The 19,729-nt window shown below is 49.6% G+C and overlaps 2 protein-coding genes across 11 annotated transcripts in view; one reads left to right on the forward strand and one right to left on the reverse strand.

Moving 5' to 3' along the window:
- On the forward strand, positions 1-12,346 carry PLK1 (polo like kinase 1). Its single transcript, XM_002755998.6, has 10 exons — positions 1-447; positions 1,181-1,349; positions 2,088-2,232; positions 3,264-3,357; positions 5,024-5,243; positions 9,432-9,587; positions 10,642-10,719; positions 11,235-11,389; positions 11,491-11,673; positions 11,845-12,346. The coding sequence occupies exons 1-10, from the start codon at positions 55-57 to the stop codon at positions 12,043-12,045; spliced, it is 1,794 nt and encodes a 597-aa protein (XP_002756044.1). The 5' UTR covers positions 1-54; the 3' UTR covers positions 12,046-12,346.
- Positions 12,344-19,729, reverse strand: part of ERN2 (endoplasmic reticulum to nucleus signaling 2) — a 24,220-nt gene continuing 16,834 nt past the window's right edge. For 6 of the 10 annotated variants that reach the window (XM_078344892.1, XM_003734424.6, XM_078344890.1 and 3 more), the window contains 9 exons: positions 18,173-18,257; positions 17,488-17,677; positions 17,311-17,410; positions 17,019-17,218; positions 14,159-14,306; positions 13,944-14,071; positions 13,268-13,391; positions 13,117-13,184; positions 12,686-13,032 (listed from right to left, as the gene is read on the reverse strand). In XM_078344892.1, the coding sequence (XP_078201018.1) occupies positions 12,820-13,032; positions 13,117-13,184; positions 13,268-13,391; positions 13,944-14,071; positions 14,159-14,306; positions 17,019-17,218; positions 17,311-17,410; positions 17,488-17,677; positions 18,173-18,257 (1,256 nt within the window). In that variant the 3' untranslated portion in view covers positions 12,686-12,819. Of the gene's footprint in view, positions 13,033-13,116; positions 13,185-13,267; positions 13,392-13,476; positions 13,626-13,943; positions 14,072-14,158; positions 14,307-16,992; positions 17,219-17,310; positions 17,411-17,487; positions 17,678-18,172; positions 18,258-19,729 lie in introns of those variants that run through there. The other 4 variants (XM_009009325.5, XR_013524724.1, XM_078344894.1 and 1 more) reach the window with 4 other exon arrangements.

Here is a 19,729-nt window from a genome sequence, read left to right on the forward strand (position 1 = left end):
GGGGAGGAGCGGAGCCTCTGCTCGGATCGAGGTCGGCAGAGCAGCTCCGAGAGCATGAGTGCGGCGGTGACTGCGGGAAAGCTGGCACGAGCACCGGCCGACCCTGGGAAAGCCGGGGTTCCCGGAGCTCCAGCGGCGGCCCCACCAGCGAAAGAGATCCCAGAGATCCTAGTGGACCCACGCAGTCGGCGGCGCTATGTACGGGGCCGCTTTTTGGGCAAGGGCGGCTTTGCCAAGTGCTTCGAGATATCGGACGCGGACACCAAGGAGGTGTTCGCGGGCAAGATTGTGCCTAAGTCTCTGCTGCTCAAGCCGCACCAGAAAGAGAAGATGTCCATGGAAATATCCATTCACCGCAGCTTGGCCCACCAGCACGTCGTAGGATTCCACGGCTTTTTCGAGGACAACGACTTCGTGTTCGTGGTGTTGGAGCTATGCCGCCGGAGGGTGAGTGTCGCTGCTAGGGAACTGGAATTGCCTGCGGGGCAGTTGGAGAGCCTGGACCTGGAGCAGCTGCTGGAAAGAGTGCCCAGGAAGGGAGTGCCTGGGACTTGGAGCTGGTTGAGAAGGGTGCTGGGAGCCTCCCGCTTAGGTATGGAAAGTGTCTTTGGTAAGGGCTTCTTGCCTCTTGGAACTGCTAGAAGAGTGGGTTCCAGTGAAGTGGAGTCTGAGTCAGGTTGCTGACCGGGAAGTCAGCTTCTGGACGCTGGGGGGAGGGGTGCTGGTAATGGACTCTAGGGCCCTAGAGTGCCCAGGGAGGAGTCCCAAGGTTAGTGAAGCCGCGCACTGGGAGCTTCCGGAGTGGGGTCTGGTCAGTAAGGAGGTAGTTGCAATCCAGACTTCGGTCCTTCCCGGGGAAATAAGAATCAGGAAAGGGATCTGCTGCTGGGCACTCGGAGCTTCCGGAATGGGGCTGAGAGAGGACCCCCAAGTAAGAGAGGAAGCTAGGGGAAGGGGTGCAGCGAATGGTTGTGAGTAGTGTTAAAGGAGGGTCCAGATAGCAATTGTCCTGGAGAATGGGGTGGGGGCTTAGGAAAGGAGAGAAACCCACCAAGACGCCACTTTGATCCGCCAGGAGTCTAGGTCCTGTTCTTCCTTTACCTAGTAGTAACCCTCTCCCTTCCCCACCGGCCTCAGCACCACCCTCCCATCCCTCCTGCCCTCTCCTTCCCACCCACAGTCTCTCCTGGAGCTGCACAAGAGGAGGAAAGCCCTGACTGAGCCTGAGGCCAGATACTATCTGCGGCAGATTGTGCTTGGCTGCCAGTACCTGCACCAAAACCGAGTTATTCACCGAGACCTCAAGCTGGGTAACCTTTTCCTGAATGAAGATCTGGAGGTGAAAATAGGTGAGTTGCTGAGCCTGCAGGGTGCTTGACATCCCTACAAGAGGCTGGAATTTGGAGGAGGCTGGGAGAAAGGATAGGAAGGAGACCAGGAGGAAGGAAGAGGATGGATGGTGAGAAGTTTGGGCGTTGATTGCTTCTATAATTCTCTCCTTTGTCCAGAAATTTAAAACAAACGCCCACAAGTCAGTATCTTGCCTGAAGACACATTATAGCCCCAATACAGGACTTTTTTTCAAATAATTTGAGTTTGTTTCTATTTTTTAAAGTGGAAAGCTTGACATAAAAATTTTGATTCAGAGCTCCTTTTAAACAGGTGAAAGCTCCAGTAATACGAGGGCGGCATTTTCTTAGGGCAGCCCATTGCTGGGCTGGAAAGCAGCTGTCCCTTCTGACATGTTTGCCAAGGTCTCTACTCCTCCCTATTCTTCACAGGCTTGCCAAGTCTTGGCGGTTACTTGCTTGATTCTTGAAGGCACTGGAGTTTTGCTGTCCCTGTCAGTTCCCATTTTGAAGCATAGCCCCTTTCTAAGGGGTAGGGTTGTGAAGGGTCACTGGAGGCACCTCCCTGAGGTCAGCATGGCAGGAAGATTTCTGGGCAAGCCTTGCGGCATACAAGGAGCAGAGGCTTGTGGGATCAAATGGCTCTGCTTCTTGATGGTCAAACCTTAACTAGCTTTCTGCATTGACAGATGGCAGAGGCTGGCATTTAAGTACCCATTCTTCCTCCCTCTGTCCCAGGGGATTTTGGACTGGCAACCAAAGTCGAGTATGACGGGGAGAGGAAGAAGACCCTGTGCGGGACTCCTAATTACATAGCTCCCGAGGTGCTGAGCAAGAAAGGGCACAGTTTCGAGGTGGATGTGTGGTCCATTGGGTGTATCATGTAAGTTGGGAGTTGTCTTTGGATCTGCCTGGTCTCAGCAGGGGCAACTTTGGGACATCCTACTTGGCTGACCTTTTCTATGGACCTTTCTGCCTGCTTTACAGAAAGCCTATTCTAGGGGACAAGTGACCCCCAAACGAAGCCTAATTGCTGTATCTTTCCCTGTCACTGGTGTATCCTATCAGATTTCTGCAGCCTAGGCCATGGGTACAGAGGAGGAGGAGGAGGAGGAGGAGGAGGAGGGGGAGGGAGGAGGGAGAGTCTTCACAGCCTTACTTTAGTCCTTTGCTAGAGTGGTCCACAGGGCAGCATCACCATCATCTGGGAACTTGTATGCGGAATCTCAGGGCCCAGACTACTTACTGGATCAGAATCTGGATTTTTAACAAATCCCTTGGTGATTTCCATGCACAATAAGGTCTTAGAAACACTGATGAGCATTAGCATGGTGGGAGAAATTAGGCCAGGAGTTACAGATGGCAGGATGAGGTGCCAGTGGTCCCTCTGGATTGAGACCATCAGCTGCGATTGGTGGCAGGCAGAGGCTTGGGCCTTTTCAGGTATTATCTTTGTTTTTGGCATAGGTACTAGAGAGTTAGAAATAAGTCATAGCGATGGCTTTCATGTGTCTTTGAGGTGGGTTTGTTTTTAATGAAAACTTGAAGCCTTAAGTACAGAACTGCTAAAGGTGGAGCTGCTTCTGTAAGTGCAGGTAGCCCTTTGACGTGTTTTGCAAGGCAGGCAGCCTCTGAGGCCCTTGCACAGAGTCCTAGATACCCTCAGGCTATAGCTGGAAAATCACTGGCCCTTAAGAATCATGGTCTTACCACATGTATTCTGCTGAGGGCTCTTTCTAGCCAATGTCATGGCTCCTGGGGCTGCACAGGGGACTCGAGGATTGTCTTCAGGGGCCCCAGAGTTAGAGTGAGTGTCCAGAGGATGCCTGGCCTTTGTTCTGACCTTGAGATGATTCCTCTTATGTCTGGGTTGTGGCTGGGAGACTTATGCCAAATCCTACCTTGTGCTTACAGGTATACCTTGTTAGTGGGCAAACCACCTTTTGAGACTTCTTGCCTAAAAGAGACTTACCTCCGTATCAAGAAGAATGAATACAATATTCCCAAGGTGACTAATGATGCTTTAATTACATCTATTTTGTTTTCCCCAAACTATTTATGGAGCCCAGCAACATCCTAGGATATAGCTACAGAGCTTGAGAGGGCCTGTGTCTGAAATTGCATACAGAACTTGACATGTGTGTTCACATAAGCATTTCTTGCATCGGGAGAGAGTTGGCAGATTCTGAGATTGGGTAACCTAAAAATTGTATTAAAAGCAAAAATCAAAGGGGGTGGGAAGAAGTAGGAGGCAGAAGTGCTTCAGCTTTGGAAATGGATTGTCTTAATTCAAATGGGTTCTGCCATTTATCCAGATCACATTGGGCAAATGGCCTGCATCTTTTTTTCTTTTCGAGGTAGAGTTTTGCTGTTGTTGCCTAGGCTGGAGTGTAGTGGCATGATCTTGACTCACTGCAACCTCTGCCTCCCAGGTTCAAGTGATTCTTCTGCCTCAGCTTCCCAAGTAGCTGGGATTACAGGCACCTGTGACCTTACCTGGCTGATTTTTTTTTTTTTATATATTTTTAGTAGAGATGGGGTTTCACCACATTGGCCAGGCTGGTCTCAAATTCCTGACCTCAGGTGATCTGCCGGCCTCAGCCTCCCAAAGTGCGGGAATTACAACACCCAGCCCGGCCTGCACCTTCTGAACCACACTTTCCATCTATAAAGTGTGGAGCACCTTGGAGCACCTCACAGAGTGCCTTGCATGTAGTAAGTGCTCACAGAATTTTGAACCACTGTGAATCCCAGGGCTTTCCAATGGCATAGTGGTGTGCATTTCCTTTTTTTGAGATGGAGTGTCACTCATTTTTTTTGAGATGAAGTCTCATAGTGGTGTACATTTCCTTTTTTTTTTGAAATACAGTCTCACTCATTGCCCAGGCTGGAATGCAGTGCACTGCAACCTCCACCTCCCAGGTTCAAGCAATCCTCCTGCCTCAGCCCCACTAGTAGCTAGATTATAGGCACCCATCACCATGCCCGGCTAATTTTTGTAGCTTTTTTAGTAGAGAAGGGGTTTTGCCATGTTGACCAGGCTGGTCTCGAACTCCTAATCCATCCACCTAGGCCTGCCAAAGTGTTGAGATTACAGGCGTGAGCCACCGCGCCTGGCCAGTGGTGTGCATCTTTACAACCACCAACGGAAATACATTTAAGGGGATATCTGGTTCCTGCAGAAGCCTAGTACACAGCCAGTTTGAAGTGTAGTGTCCTTGTGTGAAGCCAAGAGGCCTATCACCATAAGGACAGACACAGTAAATCCATCACAAAGTGTAAGTTTACTGTCATGAAATCAAGCATGGAATCAAGCCAACTACACCCTTCTGTGCCTCACTTTCCTCCTCTGCAAAAGGGATTCCCACCCCTTAGATGTGTTGATGAGGGCTACGGAGCTAAACACAGGAAGGGCTTAGAATGCTTTCCTGGCACATAGTAAGTGCTAGGAAGTAAGTTGGTGCTAGGCCACAGTCCGTTGACCCTTCTCTCAGTGGTGCTCAGTAAAGCCGACAGTGGAGAACTTGGCATTGAACCAAGTTGTGAACCACTGACCTGTGGTGTATTTGATACTGGAAGCTGTGTGTAGGCTAGGGGCCTGTAGCCCCTTTGTGGCCGTGGTGTACGTGGGGTCAACCTTACATTCTGTTTATGGCCGTCCCTCTCTGCCCCAGCACATCAACCCTGTGGCCACCTCCCTCATCCAGAAGATGCTTCAGACAGATCCCACTGCCCGCCCAACCATTAACGAGCTGCTTAACGACGAGTTCTTTACTTCTGGCTACATCCCTGCCCGTCTCCCCATTACCTGTCTGACCATTCCACCAAGGTTTTCAATCGCTCCCAGCAGCCTGGACTCCAGCAACCGGAAGCCCCTCACAGTCCTCAATAAAGGTACAACAAGGGTTTGGGTAAGAGAGCAGACCCCCCAGAGACAGCCCAGGTTGTAGGGTTGTGTGCAGCTTACTCCCTGGCCCCAGGAGCTCAGGTGTGGAGTAGGACAGGCCCTTATCTTTAAATCCATGGTTATAGTGCCCACCTGTTCCTTGGCCCTGCCAGGAAAGACCAACCTTACCATGGCTGGATAAACCTACCATGCCCAAGAAGAAGAAAATGGACTGAATGCCAAGCCTGAAAAATTCTTTCCAATCACTTTAATTAATTATTTTTTTGGAGACGGGGTCTCCTCTGTTGCCCAGGCCGGAATGCAGTGGCACAATCACAGCTCACTGCAGTGTTGAACTCTAAGGCTCAATTGGTCCTCCCATCTCAGCCTCCCAAGTAGCTGGGACTGTCAGGCATGTGCCACCATGCCTGGCTAATTTTTCTACTTTTTGTAGAGACAGTGTTTTGCCATGTTGCCCAGGCTGGTCTTAAAACTCCTGGACTCAAGCGATCCTCCTACCTCCGCCTCCCAGTGTTGGGATTACAGGCATGAGCTGCTATGCCAGGCCTTTAAAAATATTTCTAACACTTTTACATGGTTCATTGAAAAAAATTTCCTTTTTTTTTTAGAGATAGGGTCTGGCTCTGTCCCCCAGGCTAGAGTGCAGTGGTGTGATCTCGACTCACTGCAACTTCTGCTTCCCAGGCTCAAGCCATCCTCCCATCTCAGCCTCTCAAGTAGCTGGGACTACAGGCATGTGCCACCATGCCCGGCTAATTTTTTGTATTTTTAGTAGAGATAGGGTTTTGCCACATTGCCCAGGCTGTTCTTGAACTCCTGAGCTCAAGTAATCTGCCCGCCTCAGCCTCCCAACATGCCGGGATTACAGGTGTGAGCCACTGCGCCCAGCCAGCATGAAAATTTTCAAGTACACGTATAGAGCATAATGTAATAGATCCCCTCATACTTACTAGATTCAGTAATTAGTTATCAGGATTTTGTCAAGTTTGCTTCATTTATTTATTTTTGTCCTTTGAAGTCTTTTTTAAAGTTAACCTTGGCTCTCTGCCATTTTACACCTATATAAACTTCAGAATGCTTCTCTTAAAAAAGATGAACGTTCTCTTAAAAATCAAAAAACCGCATGCCATTGCTTAGGTTGTCATTGCTTCTAGGTCTCTTCAGAGAACAGAATTAGGAACTGCATTTATAGCAGTGGGGGAAGACTGACATTGAGTCTGTGATGATATTTCCTAATCACACATTTTTAAACAATTTATTCTGATATTTTTGCAAGCTTATGAAAAAGGTAGCATAGATCAAAAATGCACTCCTATTCTCCCCTTTTGCCCAGATTCACCAGTTAGCACTTTTTTCCACATTTGTTTTATCAATTACTCTCTTTTTTTCTGAACATCGAAAAGTTATATATGTCCTACACTTCACCCTTAGTGCTTCAGTGTATGCTTCCTAAAAACAGATTCTTTTACCTAAGGATAGTACATGGCACAGTTCCCAAGTTCAGGAAATTTAACATTGATACATATGTCTTATAGCCGATCTTCTCTACTGGGAAGTTACTGCTTTTGGTAACTTTTAAGTGTCTGATTTAGACACGATGTTAATCTGTTTTTACTTCTTTGGTTTATACTTGCATTTCTTTTCTCTTAAACTGAAAATCTTGTTTCCTTATACATTAATATACTTAAAATTTTCAACATCTATGAATTCCTGTTAAATGGTATTTATTTTCTTGCAATCCTAATTGTCCTTAAAGTATATTTCACTAAGGATATATAGTTTTAAAAAGTCACTTAAAATACTTTTTTTTCTCTATGGATATATCACCCATTTGATGTACAACTTAAGTTCATTTTTCAGTTTTCAATTTTTAGGTATTGGTTTTTCTTAAACTTCATTTTGGAATTATTTTAGGCTTATATAGAAAAGTTGCAACAACAAAAAGATCCCCAGAGTTTCCATATACCTTTCAGAAATTATTACAGTGGAATTTTTTTTTGAGATGGTTCTTAGAACTTGCTGTCACCCAGGCTGGAATGCAGTGGCTCAATCATAAGTCACTTCAGCCTCAACATCCTGGGCTCAAACAGTCCTCCTGCCTCAGCTTCCAGAGTAACTAGGACTATAGGTATGGGTCACTATACCCAGCTAATTTAAATTTTTTTTTTCTTTGGGAGGCCAAGGTGGACAGATTGCCTAAGCTCAGGAGTTCGAGATCAGCCTGAACAACATGGCAAAACCCTGCTTCTACTAATAATACAAAAAATTATCCAGGTGTGGAGGTGCACGCCTGTAATCTCAGCTACTTTGGGAGGCTGAGGCACAAGAATCACTTGAACCTGGGAGGTGGAGGTTGCAGTGTGCCAAGATCTCACCAGTGCACTCCAGCCTGCACGACAGAGCAAGACTGTCTCAAAAAAAAAAAAAAAAAAAAAATTTTTTTTTTGTGGAGACATGATCTCACTATGTTGACCAGGCTTGTCTCAAACTCCTGCCCTCAAGTGATCCTCCCTCGCCTCCCAAAGTGTTGGGATTACAGGTGTGAGCCACTGTGCCCTACCTACAGTGATATTCTAATGGCAATTTTTCTTTTCCTTAGTTTTTCTACATTTAATAATTGGAATTCTTCTGTAAGGAAGTGCTATTCCTTCTCTCCCATTGATTTATTTGGTTATGTCTGAAATAGACTCATGGATATTTTATTCTTTGGGCTATATTTTAAAGGATTACTTATTTCTCTCTTTTTTAAAAATTTATTTGAAACAGAGTCTTGCTCTGTCGTGCAGGCTGAAGCGCAGTGGCACAATTGTACCTCACTGTAGCTTTGACCTGAGTAGCTAGGACTTTAAGCGTGTGCCACTACATCTGACTAATTTTTAAACTTTTTGTAGAGATGAAGTCTCGCTCTGTTGCCCACGCTGGTCTTGAACTCCTGAGCTCAAGTGATCCTCCTGCCTCAGCCTCCTACTTTTTTTCTTTCAGTTTTAATTTTTCATATAGCACTTTTAAAACTTAAGGAAATTTCCAAACTTACCCAAAGGTAGAACTGTATGATGAATCCCATGTTTCATCTATTTTTACTAATTATCACCATTTGGCCAGACTTGTTTTATTTATTCCACCCTCCTGCCTTTTTTTAACTGGAATTTTGGAAATTATTTATTTATTTGAGATAGTTTTGCCTTGTTGCCCAGGCTTGAGTGCAGTAGCAAGATCATGGCTCACTGCAGCCTCAACCTCCTGTGTTCAAGTGATTCTCCCATCTCAGCTTCCCAAGTAGCTGGGACTTACAGGTATTGTGCCACCATGTCCAGTAGTTTCTGTATGTTTCGTAGAGACAGGGTTTCGCCATGTTGCTTCGGCTGGTCTCAAGCTCCTGAGCTCAAACAGTCTACCTGCCTCAGCTTCTTATTGTGCTGGGATTACAGGTGTGAGCCAACTGCCCCGGGCTTGCTGGAGTGTTTAAAGCAAATCCCTAATATCTTATTATTTCACCCCTAAGTCCCTATGATGGCATAGTGTTTTGGTTTTTTTTTTGAACAGCTCCTTGCTATATCATGGCATAGTTTTTAATTGAAAACTTCTTTAGGAAACATTTTACATTATACAAGGAGAACTAGCAAATGTTGATAGGGGAATAAACAAATAAGGAAAAAGGCAATAAAAATAATCTGTGCTTCTACTGCCCAGATATAACCAGTGTTAAAATTTCATGTATCTTTTCATGCGTTTTTTGATTATAAACATATAAAGCAAATTTTAGAGTAGAAAAAAATCTCTTGTGTTTTTATTTAAATGCCTATTGAATCCATCCTGCGGGTGAACTGAGACTACTCAGCCCTCCCATCTGCTTAGATGTGGAAGACGCTTTTAAGTCTTTGCTTGAAGCTGGGCAGCTCTGAGTTGCTGGTGGCTTCAAGCTGTTTGTCTGGGTGGCAGGTGGTATCCTCCAGGGCCACGCCGTTGGGTCACAGGCTAGAGCATCTGAAGATCTGTTGCCTCACAGTTAGCACGTGTGCCTGTCACCTGAGCATGGCAGCTCCTGCTCTATTGACCAGGCACTGACTCAGTTTCCCCTAAGCAGTGGTAGCTAAGATTTTTCTTTCAGAAAAGTTTCAGCTGTGGCAGGGAGTCCTGTGCCCTTCCCAACGCCCCTGTTTTTGTTACCCTCCTAGGCTTGGAGAACCCCCTGCCTGAGCGTCCCCGGGAAAAAGAGGAACCAGTGGTTCGAGAGACGGGTGAGGTGGTCGACTGCCACCTCAGTGATATGCTGCAGCAGCTGCATAGTGTCAATGCCTCAAAGCCCTCAGACCGTGGGCTGGTCAGGCAAGGTGGGTACTGTGGGCCCTGTGTAGGGCAGGATTGCTTGGGGCATCTGGAGAAGGCAGGAATCTTGGCCAGCAAAGCACTGGTGACTTATCCAGGCCCTGTCTCCATAGGACCATTGGTTTCCCCATTTCCTGACATCCAAGGTCCTGCATGCTGTGGCTCCTGCCTTCTTTTCTGATCCGTCTCTTACTTTAGCACCTTGATATGCCACCTTCATATGCTGTTTCTTTTGCTCAGTAAGTTCCTATTGTTTCTTCAAGACACTTGAAATAACAGGCCCAGATGGGCTGCAACCTCAGGGCTTTCACACCTATGGCTCCCTGGCCCTGTCATGAAAGCAGACACTAGCTTTCATGGCTCACACTGTGGCCTCCTTCAAGTGTCTGCTCCAGTGTCACCACTGTGAGCATCTCCCTGGCCTATCTGCTAGTGCTTCTCATCCTCTTGCCCGCTGCATAGTTCTCCATAATACTTCTCACCCAACATAGTCCAACATATCCATCTTTATTTATTGGATTTTAAATAAGGGATTTGTTGCATGCACTGAACATAATATTTTGATGTGTTTGCAACTGGCTTCTGTCTTCACAGTTTCTTAATTATTCCAAACTGGAAAACTAGATAATATCGTCCTCTGACTCTTACCATAATAGAAGTCACTGACATTTTGCCCATACTTAATTTGATTAGTCTTTGTCCCTACAGCCACAGTGTAAGCTCTGTGGAGGCTGGGGTTTTGTCTGTTGCTCACTGTACATGTGACAGTGCCTGGCAGGCATAGTAGGCCTTCAATAAATGAATCAGTCAGTGGAATGAAGGAATGAGTGGAACTTGTCGTTCTGTGCTGAGATTTTCTGTGTAGATGTCTGTGCTGCTGCTTGTCTAAGCCTGTTAGCAGTAGAGGCCCTGCTTTGCTCTTCTCTGGGACCCCAGGCCTCTCAACTCAGCCCAGGTGGAGTGCTCAGCAAGATTCCCTGTTCCCTGGTGTGGGCCACATGTGTGAACCAGAGGGGAAGAGGCTGGTCCTGACCAATTGTTTGTCTGTTTCTGTCTCAGAGGAGGCTGAGGATCCTGCCTGTATCCCCATCTTCTGGGTCAGCAAGTGGGTGGACTATTCGGACAAGTACGGCCTTGGTAGGTTTCTACTAGAACAGGTGGGTGACTCAGGTACAGCCAGGTGACCTTTCAGTTGTTACAGACTCTGGCTTTTTTGGGCTCCCAAGTTCTCTTCTTAGTGCTCTCTTCTCTCCATCCCAGGCCTCCCAGTTCCAGCTCCCAGTGCTCCCTGACTCCCCTACTTTTTTTTTTTTTTCCAGAGACAGGGTCCTGCTCTATCGCCCAGGCTGGAGTGCAGTGACGCAATCATGGCTTACTATAGCCCTCAAACTCCCAGGCTAGCTCCTGGCTTAGCCTCCTGGGTAGCTGGGACTACAGGCGCACACCACCGCACTCCACTAATTTTTAGAATTTTCTGTAGTGATGGGATCTCATTATGTTGCCCAGGCTGGTGGTCTCAAACTCCTGGGTTCAAGCAATCCTCCCACCTCAGCCTCCAAAAGTGCTGGAATCACAGGCATGTGCCGCCTCACCTGGCCCCACTCCCCACTTTCAATTCCCTCTTTCTGAGGCCTCTCTCCACCAATCTCTAGGGTATCAGCTGTGTGATAACAGTGTGGGGGTGCTTTTCAATGACTCAACACGCCTTATTCTCTACAACGATGGTGACAGCCTGCAGTATATAGAGCGTGATGGCACTGAGTCCTACCTCACCGTGAGTTCCCATCCCAACTCTTTGATGAAGAAGGTGAGTGCCATCCTGCCCAGGGGGCGTGGTGTTGTGGGAGTGGGACTTGTGCTAGAGGGTCAGACTCTAATTCTAGAACCCCTCCCCTACTTTTCATCCAGATCACCCTCCTTAAATATTTCCGCAATTACATGAGTGAGCACTTGCTGAAGGCAGGTGCCAACATCACGCCACGTGAAGGTGATGAGCTTGCCCGGCTGCCCTACCTGCGGACCTGGTTCCGCACCCGCAGTGCCATCATCCTGCACCTCAGCAACGGCAGCGTGCAGATCAACTTCTTTCAGGTGAGCTGGAGGTCACCAGAGGCTGGGGTAGGCTCCGTGTGCCTGGCAGTGGCCCATGTGAGTTGAGTGCGGAGTGAGCGGCTCAGGTACCTATACCTGTTGTGTCTTCCCTCTGCTCCCTAACATAAACTGGCCTCTGGGATCACCAATTGCTGCCCCCTTCTCTTACAGGATCACACCAAGCTCATCTTGTGCCCACTGATGGCAGCCGTGACCTACATTGACGAGAAGCGGGACTTCCGTACATACCGCCTGAGTCTCCTGGAGGAGTACGGCTGCTGCAAGGAGCTGGCCAGCCGGCTCCGCTATGCCCGCACCATGGTGGACAAGCTGTTGAGCTCGCGCTCAGCCAACCGCCTCAAGGCCTCCTAATAGCCTCCCTCACCTCTGGACTGGTGCCCTCCTCACTCCCACCTGCATCTGGGGCCCACACAGGTTGGCTCCCATGGTGCCATGTCTGCAGTGCGCCCCCCAGCCCTGGGGGCTGGGCAGAGCTGCATTATCCTTGCAGGTGAGGGTTGCTGTGTAAGTTATTTTTGTACATGTTCAGCTGTGGGTTCTATATCTTTGTCTCTTCCCCAAAACCCCACTGTATGAATTATACAGGATATTTCTATTGAATTTGGGACTGTCCTTTCTTGGCTTTATATACATTAAACAGATGCAAATCTTCTTTTTTTTGTCTTTCCTGAGGGGTAGGACCTGGGCTCCAGGGAACATCTCTGCTTCATCAGCCCCAGGCCGCCCAGTCTCTGCCAGTCTTGGGTGGTGTGCTTTTTGAGACACTGTCTCTCTGTCCACCAGGCTGGAGTGCAGTGTCATGATCGTGGCTCACTGCAACCTCAAACTCCTGGGCTCAAGCGATTCTCCCACCTCAGCCTCCCAAGCAGCTAGGACTATAGGCATACACCACCATGTCTGGCTAATTTTTAAAATTTGTTGTAGAGATGGGGTCTTGCCATGTTGGCCAGGCTGGCCTTGAACTCCTGAGCTCAATTGATCCTCTCACAGCCTCCCAAAATGTGGGGATTACAGGTGTGAGCCACTGCACTCAGACTGGCAGTCTTTTCTGATTCCGAGGCCAGCTACAGTCTCAACTCTTCAGCCAGCCAGCTTGAAGACCATCTGTGTGGTCTCTGGCCCACCTCACCTCCCTGCGGCCCCAGGGCATGGTCCCCTGGCTTCTGACGCTGGCAGGTAGTAGGGCAAGAACAGGCTCTCGGAGGTGCAGCTCCTCATGGCTTGGTGCGTATGAAGGAGCAGCCGTGGGAAGCGGTTTGTGAAGTACTGAACGAAGCCGTCAGGGATTTGGCCAAGTGCCTGTCGCACCTCGACTGGGAGCTCCCTGTAGTGGTGTTTCTAGGGTAGGTAGAACAGAGAACCCTGGCTAAGCTGCAGCCAGGCCTCCCCAAGACCCAGGCCCACCCAGGCCCCAGCACATACCTTGTTCCTCACGGCACGCAGCAGGTCTCGTACTGATGTCCCCTTATAGGACCGGAACCTTCTCAGATCTGTGGGCAGGGTATTCAGTGGCAAAACTGTCCCTTGGTGGGTTCCCCTCCACTGCCCAGGCCCACCTAAGTGTGGCCTCTACCTGTCTGGAGCGGCACAGGGATGTGTTCATGCCAGTTGTCCCGGACCACTGCACAGCCTCCTGTCTCCAGCGCCCTCACCAGGGGCTCCTGCTCAGACTCCTTCTCCAGCCAGTCGCTGACATCCTGGGGCCCAGAGAGCTCTTGAGCCCTGTGACTGGGGCCAGAGGCCACAGGCCACATGGGTAGGAATATGTTGTCTGACTTAGGGGAGTGGTTTAGGTGACATGAAAAGGATCATTGCCTCTGGGGGCGGGAAGCTTCTCTGTGCCATACCTCTGTTATTTACCACCAACCTATGAGCTTGGTACTGCTGTCCCATTGTACAGATGGGCAAACTGCGGCTCAGAGGCACAAAGTCTGTAGGTCAAGGTCACATAAGCGCAATGGGCTATTGGCACTGGCACAGGCACAGCATGAGTGACAGGTGGAAAGGAATGGGCTATATTCCCATGCAAAGGGCAGCTGGGGCTGGCAAAGTGGCAGTGAGTGGACCAGAGAATGCCAAGATGGTGGAGTTGAGGAGTCCAGGCTGGCTCCCAATTTAGGGAGAGAGCCAGGCTGCCAGGACCAGGTAGCTCTTCCTGTTTTCCCTCAGCCAATCTAATATCCCATTTCTTATTGCTCAGGACCCAAACTTAGGACTTTTGGGGGCCATTCCCAAGCTCTCCTTCTGACCTGGAAGAACTGGAGTTGCTTGGCTTTGCTCCAAAAGAAGGGGTGGGCCAGCACCTGGGCGGCAGAGGGGCGTGCCTGCGGCGGTGGGCTCAACATGGCTCCAACCAGGTCCCGGGCAACCACCTTATCTGAAGGATTAAGAGAAGGAGAGTGCTTCAGGCCTGCCTAGCGTCTTGCCCTTCCTCCCTTCTCTGCTGGGCCCAGAGGTCCCTCACCATGGACCTCTTCCTCCAGGTGGGCCAGACAGGGAACTCCTGTGAGGATGTTTGCCTGGCGATAAAGACTCTCTCCAAAGGGGTGGCTGCCACCAGAAAGCACGTAGTAGAACACGCAGCCTGCAGAGAAGATGTCCACAGCGCTGGTCTAGGGCCAGAGAGATGGTGTGAGAAGGAAATCTTGGCTTCCAGGAAGTCAGCCTGGCTGAATTCTCCCATGGGCTGATACAGCAGCCAGGGGTTTGGTTCAAACTGGAACTCAAGATGCTTCCTAGGCAGCATCTCTTTGGCTCTAGATCCACTCCCGTCTACACCACTATAGGGGGCCCATGGTCATCCAAAACCTTTGCCTCTGCTGAGCTAATTCAGGTTTACAAGCCTCATTCCTACAGGGTGTTGGCAGGTAACATAACTGGGTACCAGGCATGAGGCGATCGGGAGGACTGTGGTAAGCTGGCATGGGCTCTGTCTGCAGGGGCAGCTGGTCCTTAGCTCCAACCTGTTGTCACCAGGGGACTCTCCAAGGTAGCAGAGCTGGTTTTTGTTGTTGTTTTGAGCCACGGCCTTGCTCATGTTGCCCAGGCTGGAGTCCAGTGGTGCAACCAAAGCTCACTGTAACCTCAGACTCCTGGGCTCAAGCAGTCCACCTCGGCCTGAGTAGCTGGGACTACAAGCATGTGCCACCATGCCTGGCCAATTTTGAAATTGTAGAGATGGGTCTCCTTATGTTACCTAGGCTGATCTCTAACCCCTGGCCTCCAGCAATTCTGATTATTTTTTTTTTTAAAGAAAATCCAGATATCCAGATTTTATGTGGAATTTCTCAGATGTTAAAATATTGGGCTGGGTATGGTGGCTGACACTTTGTAATCCCAGCATTTTGAGAGGCCAAGGTAGGATGACTGCTTGAGGCCAGGAGTTAAAGACCAGGGTAGGCAATGTGCTGAGACCCTGCCTCTACAAAAAGATAATAATACAAAAATTAGCCAGGTGCCATTGGTGTATGCCAGTAGTCCCAGCTACTTGGGTGGTTGAGGTGAGAGGATCCCTTGAGCCCAGGAGTTCGAGGCTGCAGTGAGCTGTGATGGTGCCACTGCACTCCATGGCAGAGTAAGACCCTGTGTCAAAAATATATATACAGGGCCAGGTGCAGTGGCTCACGCCTGTAATCCTAGCACTTTGGGAAGCTGAGGTGGGTGAATTACCTGAGGTCGGGAGTTCGAGGCCAGTCTGGCCAACAGGGCATAAACCCCGTCTCTACTAAAAATACAAAAATTAACCAGGCATGGTGGCACAAACCTGTAGTCCGAGCTACTATGGAGGCTGAGACAGGAAAATCACTTGAATCCAGGAAGTGGAAGCTGCAGTGAGCCAAGATCGTGCCACTGCACTCCAACCTGAGTAACAGAACAAGACTCAAAAATACATTTAAAAAAAAACTCAAAAAGAGAAAAAATATATATGTATTGGCCACTAATTTAAAAATAAACTGTACAGTCTCATGACGTCAGCATTTAGTCCTTGAGCCCAGGGCACCACTTTGAGCTTTCCCTCCACTTTAGGAGTGGGGCAGCCTTCCCTTTTGTGTGATTATCATCCATTTCTCCGGCTTCAACTTCTGCCCACATACTGTGACTCGAAATCCATAATTCTGGGGTCCCAAATACAAGTGTCTCTGTGTGGGTCTGCTGCTGCTCTGCATATCAGCTAATTAGCTTATCTGATGCCCTCCAGAACCCTTGACACCAGTGGTTTTCGAATTTGGCTCTACATTAAAATGACCTGGGCAAATTAGGTCAGAATCACTGGGTGTGGGGCCGGGTTTTCTTTTTTTCTTTCCTTTGAGAGAGAGTCTCACTGTGTTGCCCAGGCTAAAGTGCAGTGGCGTGATCTTGACTCTGCAACATCCACCTCCCAGGTTCAAGCGATCCTTTCACCTCAGCCTCCCAAGTAGCTGGGACCACATATGCACACTCCCACACCTGCTAAATTTTGTGTGCTTTTGGTAGAGATAGAATCTCCCTACGTTCCTCAGGCTGGTCTTGAACTCCTGAGCTCAAGCAATCTGCCTGCCTCGGCCTCCCAAAGTGCTGGGATTACAAGGGTGAGCCACCGTGCCCGGCAATAGGCATCCTTTTTTTTTTTTTCTTTTTTGAGACAGTCTCACTCTATTGCCCAGGCTGGAGTGCAGTGGCACAATCTCGGCTCACTGCAACCTCTGCCTCCCAGGTTCAAGTGACTCTTCTGGCTCAGCTTCCTGAGTAGCTGGGATTACAGATGCACACCACCACACCCAGCTAATTTTTGTATTTTTAGTAGAGAGAGTTTTGCTGTGTTGGCCAGGCTGGTCTCGAACTCCTGACCTCGTGATCTGCCTGCCTTGGCCTCCCAAAGTGCTGGGATTACAGGCTTGAGTCGCCACGCCTGGCACACATCCTTTTTTAAGTTGCACAGTGGTGATGCACAGTGAAGATTGCAAACCATCTTCTAGCTCAGGGTCTCCTAACCTCAGCACCACTGACATTTTGTTAATTCTTTGTGTTGGATACTGTCCTGTCCTGTAAGACATTTAGCAGCATTTCCAGCAGATGCCAGTAGCCCCTCCCTCCCAAGTCATGACAGTCAAAAATGTCTGCAGACACTGTCTGATGTCCCCTGGATGTCAGAACAGTCCCTGATTGAGACTGCTGTAGGAGAAAGGACAAATGATCCCTTCTTTAAGGCAAAACAAGCTTGGAGGAGCGGCTGAAAGTCACACGGCAAGTGTGATGGAGTCTCCTCAGAAGGGGAACTGGGACAGGGACGGATTCCTGCAGCCTTGGGCAGCTGTGTACCTGGAGGACTTGGTGTATAGACTCACAGGACTGTCTCGTGGCAGGCGCTGCAGGAGCTCGGGTGCCATCCAGCCTTCCGTGCCAGGGATGCCTGAGTGGAGGCTGAAGCTGCAGCGCCCGGCAGACAGCTTCTTGCAGAGGCCGAAATCCGAGAGCACCACCCTGCCTAGGCCCTGGCTGTCAGGCCCAGTGATAAGAATATTGCCTGGCTTCAGGTCCCGGTGCACTGTGGGACGGGGGCAGAAAGAGAGCTGGTTGCTGAAGGCAGAAGGCAGGGAGCTAAGGACAGGGAGTGGGAGGCAGGGGCAGTGCCGGTACCTATGTGTAAAGAATGCAGGTGGGCCACCCCAGACATCAGCTGCTGCAGCACCACCTCGGGCTCCAGGCCCCCGCGGTCCAGGTCCGGGTTTTCTACGTACTGAGCAGCAGGGAGGGGCAAAGCATCACTCTCCAGCCAGGACCTTCCCACCCACCCTCCCTGAGCCCGCAACTCACCTCCTGCAAGGAGGCCCTGCAGAGCTCCAGGGCAATGTAGTGGAACTGGGGTCCCTGCTCGGTGCAGAAGTAGCGGAGGACGTTGGGGTGCCTGTCAGACTCCTGCAGCAGTTGAACTTCCCGCCGAACCAGAGCAAAGCACTCTCGGAGGAGCCGCTTGACAGCCACTGCCCGTCCCTCAAACTGTCCCCTGGAAGGTGAGTGATGGCAGGGGCAGGGGGACATTCAGAGAGAACAGATAAAGGGCCAGACACCTTGGCTCACAGCTGTAATCCTAGCACTTTGGGAGGTCAAGGCGAGCGGATCACTTGAGGTCAGGAGTTCAAGACCAGCCTGGCAAACATGGTGAAACCCTGTCTCTACTAAAACTACAAAAATTAGCCGGGCTGGTGATACACACCTGTAATCCCAGCTACTGGGAAGGCTGAGGCCTGGAATTGCTTGAACCAGGGAAGCAGAGGTTGCAGTGAGGTGACATTGTGCCACTGCACTCCAGCCTGGGCAACAGAGCAAGATTTAAAAAAAAGAGAGCAGATAAAGGAAAGAGCAGAACTAGTGAGTGATGATTGACCTGTACCTACCTTGGGAAGTCTTTGAAAGAATGGCTCTCCCGGGGACAGTGCCCATGAAGGCTGTGAGTGTTATGTCTGCCATGTCCCCAGTTTGGCTCCTGGCTGCCACTCACCGGAAAACGAAAGTCCCGCCTGCCCCACGGCCCAGCACGTCCTTGGGATTGAAGGAAATCTTCCCCACTACGGTGAGTTGCTCAGCTGGGGAAAAGGAGGGTGGGGACTCAGGGAGCCTCTGCTCACCTTTGCAGGCCACTGGCCCACTCCAGACCTGCCTTGACCTTTTCTGGGCCTCCACTGCCCATGCTCAGCCTGGTGCAATGGGTGAGCAAGGGCCCAGGAGCCAGACTGTCTGGGTCCAATGCCTGGTGCTGCCACTGACTCTTGGCATACTTAGGCAAATTCCTCACTTTTGTGCCCTCAGTATTCTCATCAGTAAAGCAGGGGGGCTAAGGTTAAAGAGCCCACACAACAGTATTGTGAGGATTAAATGGATATATGGAAAGAATGGGTAGAAGCGATGTTTGCTATTTTATCCTGTTTTCTCTCTCTCCCTCTTTCGGCATCTTCTGCCAAGGGTTTTTTTTTCTTTACATCTTCTGTCATTCTGCCCACCTCCACCAGTTGTAACGGATTTTTTTTTTTTTGAGATGGAGTCTCGCTCTGTCACTCAAGGTGGAGTGCAATGGCGTGATCTCGGCTCACTGCAACCTCCACCTCCCTGGTTCAAGCAATTCCCCTGCCTCAGCCTCCCGGGTAGCTGGGATTACAAGTGTACCCCATCATGCCTGGCTAATTTTTTGCCTTTTTAGTAGAGATGGGGTTTCATCATGTTGGTCACGCTGGTCACGAACTCCTGACCTCGTGGTCCACCTGCCTTGGCCTCCCAAAGTTCTGGGATCACAAGCATGAGCCATCTTGTAACTGCATTCTTTTAATTGACACTGAATCAGCTTCAATTTCAAGGGCAGGTGAGTTTTGGCAGTTGGAAGCATGATGAAAGTGAGTATAACCACAGAAAAAAGGACCAGACAGAAGCAGCAGGCATTGGATGCTAACCTGCCTAGAGTTAGTTCCAGGGCAGCAGGGAGCCCCAGAGGCCTTGGTTTCCCATTAGGATGGATGGAGTTGGCTCAGGTGGGCAAAGATCTGTATGTTGGGACAGTTACTGACCTTCCCTTTGGGCAGCATGTGAGAAATGTCTCACTCTGACCCTGGCAAATTGGGGCAGGCTGAGTCCTGCTCAGCTCCAATGGGTACTATTCGTATAGCAAAATGTACATGGCACCCCTAGAGTTGTGCAGTGCAGTGGTCCTGACAGCATTCTACTTTGGAAGAGTTTCTAGCTTCAGTTTTTATAATCAGCTCTAGGAAAAGTAAATGAAAATCAGCATTAGGGCTGGGCACTGCGGCTCACACCTGAAATCTCAGCACTTTGGGAGGCCAGGGTGGTGGATCACTTGACTTCAAGACTAGCCTAGGCAACATGATGAAACCCCATCTTTACTATATATATATATGTTAGCCAGGTGTGGTGGTATGTGCCTGTAGTCCAGCTACTCAGGAGGCTGAGGTGGGAGGATTGGCTTGAGCCTGGGAGGCAGAGGTTGCAGTGAGCTGAGATCACGCCACTACATTTCAGCCTGAGTGACAGAGCAAGACCCTATCTCAAA

This window comes from Callithrix jacchus, chromosome 12, assembly GCF_049354715.1.
Source record: "Callithrix jacchus isolate 240 chromosome 12, calJac240_pri, whole genome shotgun sequence".
Taxonomy (NCBI): domain Eukaryota; kingdom Metazoa; phylum Chordata; class Mammalia; order Primates; family Cebidae; genus Callithrix; species Callithrix jacchus.